This window comes from Trachymyrmex septentrionalis, unplaced genomic scaffold (genome assembly GCF_001594115.1).
Source record: "Trachymyrmex septentrionalis isolate Tsep2-gDNA-1 unplaced genomic scaffold, Tsep1.0 scaffold213, whole genome shotgun sequence".
Taxonomy (NCBI): Eukaryota; Metazoa; Arthropoda; class Insecta; order Hymenoptera; family Formicidae; genus Trachymyrmex; species Trachymyrmex septentrionalis.
Window position 1 is genome coordinate 154,940 of NW_017305321.1, and position 6,768 is coordinate 161,707.

The following is a 6,768-nucleotide window of genomic DNA, read 5'->3' on the forward strand; positions in this document are numbered from 1 at the left end:
ATGCTTCTATAATTTTTTTTTATCTTTTTATTTAATTTTAATGAAAATGCATTCCTTCGAGTTTAAGCACTTGGTTGTATGCACGATTAAAATGTTACTAATTCTTGTGTGCCATATAGTAATGTTATGTTAAATGTATTTTGATTTTGCAATCGCATTTCGTGTATAGCACTCGTCGTTTATTCTGTGGAATTAGTTTCTATATTTTAAGATTTTTTTTTAATTTTAAAACATTTTAAATAGACGAAATCCACTACAAAACATATGACATATGTATGAACTTGTTATAAATCACGTATTTTAAATCACAGTATTTTATCAATATTACTAGCTTTTACAAAAAAAAATATGGCTGACTACTAGTTCGGATTACAATTTATTACAGCATAAAGTATAATTTGTTAGGTGCCTTATACTTGTACACTTTATATGAAAAAAAATCACATTGCATCGTATACCTGTAGAAAAAAATTTAATATAATACCAGAAAAAAAAACGTTACAGATTTGAGGCGGAAAAGAACAAAGTTTGAGTCACCCTACCTGAGGAGTTTCTCATTACGTAGACGTCTTATAGAGAGAAAACTATTTTCCGACGGTACGACAATATTATTCGATTAACAATTCTACAAAATAGTTCAAATAAACAGCTTATTTTGCAATGTGCACCATACTAATGATACGCGTCACATTATTTTCTCATTTCGATATCACACGCATTTCAAATATATCCTCAAAAATAATATTTTTTAGCGATTTGGTATCGGGAATTTTACTTGACTTTACCAATGTAACGTCAGAAATGGATTTTCTTCTCATCTATTTAAAAAATTTAGATTTTTATCGATAATGCGGTGTTTATAATGAAGCATCAAAGTCGTTCAATTTTTAAGACAATTGAATCATTTGATCTTTTTTAACTATGTCTATTATTATAGATATATTTAAGGAACAGCAAATTCAAGCCGGACTTACTATTCCAATAAAACTGTGTACGAATAATTGAATACAAATTGTGCTATAAAGAAGCAATATTTCAGTAAGATTTTACAATATTAATATCATATTTCATAAATTTTTCTTTGAAACGCAAACAGATCCTGGAAGGGTAAACTCAACATTTTTCTTTTCTTTTTTATTGTTATTACATATTATTGTATTTTATTAAACATAATGTTATGACAAATGTATTGTTGAAGGAATTATTAAATAATTTTATATATGTATATGTATTGTAGAGAAATTTAATTTGAATAAGATATGAAATTAACAGTGATGTATATATAAAATATGATTAGTATTGTATATCTTAGAAGCGTGAACGTATTATTTTATGTATGTACGCAAAGCGAGTTTTTGTTAATAAATGTTATTTTTGTGGATTATTAAGCTAATGGCAATATCACATTAAGGATGATTATACGAAAACTTTTATAAGAAAACAACTCACAATCTCTGGCTTGTGTGTTCAGCTTAAGCTTTAATTTGTGTAGCGACATATTTAATTATATTTATATGCATATTCAACATTTTACAAATAATATTTCAAATCTCTTAATCCTATAACTTCAGGCGCTTTTGAACTGATTTATAAACAGATACAAATTAAGTATTAATATACAAAACCCACATTAATTTTTATAATTATGCTTTATGAAAAAATAGTGGCTTTTATTTATTTAACTCTAGTAGTAAATTTTTAAGCTAGATTTAAGCTTGTCTTTAGGTATTCTTTTATTTCAAATCACTAACGATTACGTTTTAATTAACATTATAATTCTTATTTTTATGGGTTTCATTGCAATATATGTTTACTTTCCCTGAAGCATTAAGACGTCACTAAACTTGTTATATGATTATTAAGCTTAGTAATTATGTCTTCGACTGGATGGACTAAAATAGCAATGAAACTCTATAACAAATATGTGGTTGTTATTCATATTTTAAGATGTAAAGCTAAATACGATGCTCAAATAAATCAGGGGAAATAGCTCCAGCGTTTACTTGTAATACATCATCTCTATGTATATCCGATTTAATCCTTAACCTACGCTAAGCCGATGTGTCTAATCATGCTCTTGGGTGCTCTGACGGGTGTGCGTGTTATCTGTTACAGCATATGCCCAAAAGTGGGAGCAGCTGTTAATACAGCAACGTGATATTCTGAACGCCGCGCTCGACCAAGTCAGCCAGTTCCGCGGGCAGCTGTTACAGGAGGAACAAATCAGCCAGAAGATGACCCGAATGCGCAACATCTCAACGCGGTACAATTAAAAATGTCACCCCTAACGAACGCAAAAAAAAAAAAGACACAAAAAGTAATTATTTCTCATCGGTGAAAAAAAAAGTCCGCTTCTTATGTGTGTATCGACTCTTAATTACAAGCGCGCGCGAAAAGCAGATATGCCATGACACTAGTGCGACAGTCATAGGAACGCAAAATGTAACAAATGTCTTGCCTTCGAAATTACTACGAAATGTACGTCGTCGAGATAGCAAAGAGCTCGACTCGTAAATCTCACCCTAGCGATCTTGTATCATATAACAATTCTTCTCGAATGGTTCTCCAATGTAAAATGAAAGAATAAGAAAAGAAAATTCCGCAGGAAGGGATACGTAAGCCGAAGTATGGCAAGCATAATAACAATAGTTGCTTAAGGATTCACCAGCGAAAAATTAATTATTTGTTTTTACCGCATTAGATATGTTCGTCTCGGCGGAAGTCGGCGAAGAACTTTTTTTTAGCCAAGATTTCTAATTAGTGCCTCTTTTAGTTTCGAACCGTAGGAAATTTTAAGCAAATCCGAAATTTTTCGCGAAGATAATAAATGAACGCACGTTTTGAGTTTGGCTCGGGGATCAAAATTTCATCAGTATGTAATTGCATATTTATCGAAATGAGTTCTTATGTGTTTTACATATTTTTTGGGCCGCACCGAGACCAGCAAAATTTTAAGCCGTCAACGACACATCGATACTCAATTGATTGTACAATTTGTTCGTCATTGAGATGCAATGCACCGCAAATGATAATGCATAAGTTATTTCGCCGTCAGATAAACACTCGTTTTTTTTTTTAGACTGTAGAATGCTAGGTGTATTGTTACGAGGGACCCAGTATATTATTGGATAAAAGAAAAAAGCCTTAGTGAGCCGATTTGCCGGGAAATGCAGAGATATATCATGGCGATACCCTGTATACACTCATTTAACACACGCATATACAAGTGCATGTACACACACACACGCGATCGACTCTTTCATAAACCAAATATCGACTGATTTCGAGAGAATGAACAAAAAAAAAAAGAATGTAACTCTTAGCTCTTAAGAAACTATCGAGCGGCGCTCATCCGGATATTTAAGTTTTTTAGTATTAATATCGTCGACGGCATCAAACGGTCCTCTTTTTTTCTTACGTTATTAAAAGTATGAGATTAAAATCTTCATTTGATTTATCAATGCATACTCTTGTGTTTTCTTCCTCACTTTATCGAATCGCAATGTTCGCGAAGCGGTCTCAACGCGCGTTTAACAAACAGCAAGCTTAACAAGCTTTATTACGGATACGTCCAACAGAATACCGTCGATTTTTATCACGATTATAGAGCTACTACGGTGAAGTTTTAATGTTTCCCTTTAATGCCTTTATGGACATATTTCCTTTTTAACCTTTCAGAGGAGATTGATTCTTCGTAAGGTATAAAACAAGAATTTTAATCCCATCCCGTTTCTGATCTCCATATTTTCTAAGATACATCGCGATAATTGATATCAATATGATGCTAATATTATCTGGAATTAATATAAAGATAGAAAACAACTTTCTTTGGCCGAAAAAGAGAAGCAGACCTGATAATGTTCAGCATTCGTATATAAATTAAACATAGCAATTTTGTTTTTCCTTTGTATTTTACTGCCGGTTTCTCGGTATTTGTTTCTAATAATTCGCGTCTAAAATATATTACCTTATCTTGTTATTCGTGCAGGCCGACTAATTTTGTCTATCATGATTTGTTGAAGATCATTGCATTACGATGCAAGAAAATATATCGCACTGCAGTCGCACTAGACAATAGAGAATTAAGAAGATTTATAACGTGTATCGCACGTCACACGACTTTATCTCTCTTGAAGATTTTATTCCAGATGCCCGTTCTTATATAAGCGTAAAATCCTCGTGCGTGTCAGTCTCGCGAGTTAACAATCATTACTACGTGTGTATGCTCGATTTTGTAAACGTGTAATGTTCTAATGACTCGAGGGAAGTTACTCTCGGTCTTGGAACTTAGAGATAAATTAACAAAGTAACAATAATAACGCGCAGATAGATGAGAGTAACGGAGCATCAACCTTTCTGTGTTGACAAGATTCACGATTTTTTATATAAATATATAGAATACTCGGCGCGGAGTTGTAAAGAAATTGTTTGAGATTACTGTTGTATTAAAAAATGAGATAGTCACGCATACCGCTGAGAGCATCCTCTAACTTAACGTAGCATACTTATCGAGTATGTAATATTGATCGAAAATTGTGATCACATATTAGCGAGTTGTGCTTCGCTTATCGAAAAAATTCATCCCTCGCTACATATCCGACATTTCTGCGATGGTTGCTAAATATGTGTCGCCTTGATTAACAGACGCTAAACGTTTCCGAGGCAGTTCGCGGCTGCTGTAGCTCAGGCATATACGATATTTCCCCAATGTCGAGATTTTATAATTTAGCTTTTCTTCGAGATCATGAAAACAAAATTCGCGTTTCACCACCTCGAATATAGTATTTTTTAATAAATAATGGCGCGATAGAGAGAGATGAGGCTTAGTAATCGAAGGATGTTAATATACTTCTTATTTTTTTATAACTGTATAATTTATGCGAAAGGAGACGAGTAAATCAAATATACGACACGTATCCTCCCCCACATCCCTCCCCTATTATATGTCGTATTTAATAGTCGACTTCTGAACTATTCTAATTCGATGTGCACAGAAAAGTTTTGGATACGTATGAGAGGTTTCACGTTGTTGCTTTATGAATGAAATAAATCAGATTGAAAAATAAACATTCAGTTATGTTCCTCATCCTAACTAGTATATCTCAAGATTTAAAAAAAAAATGGTACGCCAATAGGAAATTAGAGACGTTTTCCAGCGAGAGACAGATAACACAATGTGACAAATGAATGATTATATCCTTGTCTGCTAATATTAAACAAAGATAAAATTATTCACTATGTTACACTGTCTCTTGCTGAAAAGCGCTGTAGTTATATAAAATTTCGTGTGTAGTAAAATTGCATTTTTCTGATTTTTAACACAGCCTTCTTACTCGATCTTTGTGTTTGAATTATTAGAAACGCTAAACCTGTTCGATTTATTTTATCAGTCAGATCTGTATGTCGATCATGTGACTTTCTCTAGGACGAAAACGTACAAATTTGTGTGATATGTACATATATATGTACATAAAAAATTTTACTTTTCCGTTTTAGAGAAAAAGTTACATGATCGATACCCTAGACACATATATGGATTCTGTTTAGAATGGATTTCTCTTAAAATTATTCCGTTTTCTTAGAGAACTTAATAAATATTTAAAGAATAAATGAACAATTTTGGAATTCATTCCAAATAATAACACCTTATTTACACTTAGACGATGTAATGCAACGAAGGGATGGGTCATAAAATCGCGTGATCGCGAAACGAATTCAGACATCGTACAGATACACAGGTAGGTATTAATTTTATTTCGTACTTGGTAGAGCTGCACGAGACAACGATTACCGGAAATGCATGCGTAGACAGCACAGGTGAATGCGTAGAAACGTAATCAAGCGGATAATTTTTTTATATACAGCTGATCACGAAGAATTTAAAAATTCTTGGTGTCCCGTAAATGTATCATTCTGCAAGACTATCCAAAGATTTCGTCGAGCAATGACGAAAATCTTTTATCGGTACGCTCGATCAATGCTGTGTTTGACATGTCTGATCATTTAATTCTTTTTTTTCCACGGTAACAAAGTACTCTGTATACGCAGACCTGTTCAACTAAGCCAACCATTTATACTAGTTTTTTTTTTCATTAAAAGCCTAATTTCTTACCACGTAACATGTCACATATAACACAAAGATTTTTCTACTATCTCTTCACTACATCATATACATATCCATGTACGCATACATTATGTATGTATGTACAACTAAAAATACCGTTCTGTACATAAAATGTCTTTTTTTTTTCACCATAAAGAAAAGAACGTGCGAAATAAAATGTACTACGCGCCGTGCTTAGCGGCTTAACGCGCGTCAACTCCATGTAGTTTTAAACGATAACTACGTCCTATTTTCTGTCGGAGATGGCGTCTGTACAAAGACAGAGGAAATTCGTGTGCCTACGTCGTCGCTGATAGTCGCGAACACGATGCAGCCACATGAGCGTCTTGAGAAATCGCACAAGGGGGAAAGAAAAAAAAAACCCGCAGTTATCTTCTCTAATGGTACATAACGTGGAATGGATTCCGAAGAGATGTGCTCTCACGACTAACAAGATTTGATATATTTACAGTCACTGACGTGCGGAATACATCGCGAGCCCGTTTTCAAATCGCACCTTCGCACTTCAATCGCTCATCTATTTATTCTTCACGGCCTTTACATTAATAGACGGCTTTTCTATAAAAGGAACCGAGCGCTTTTGTGTCAGAATCAACGAGTAGACGTCCGGAACATTCTTTGATCTAAAAATTATATATATATAT

General features: G+C 33.5%; 1 protein-coding gene across 3 annotated transcripts in view; it reads left to right on the forward strand.

Annotated features, from left to right (window-relative positions):
• Positions 1–4,568, forward strand: part of LOC108748181 (kinesin-like protein KIF2A) — a 48,452-nt gene extending 43,884 nt beyond the window's left edge. For 2 of the 3 annotated variants that reach the window (XM_018486210.1, XM_018486209.1), the window contains exon 12: positions 2,116–4,568. In XM_018486210.1, coding sequence (XP_018341712.1) covers positions 2,116–2,273 — 158 coding nt within the window. In that variant the 3' untranslated portion in view covers positions 2,274–4,568. Of the gene's footprint in view, positions 1–504; positions 598–2,115 lie in introns of all 3 variants that reach the window. The other variant, XM_018486208.1, reaches the window with a different exon arrangement.
• The last annotated feature ends 2,200 nt before the right edge of the window (positions 4,569–6,768 follow it).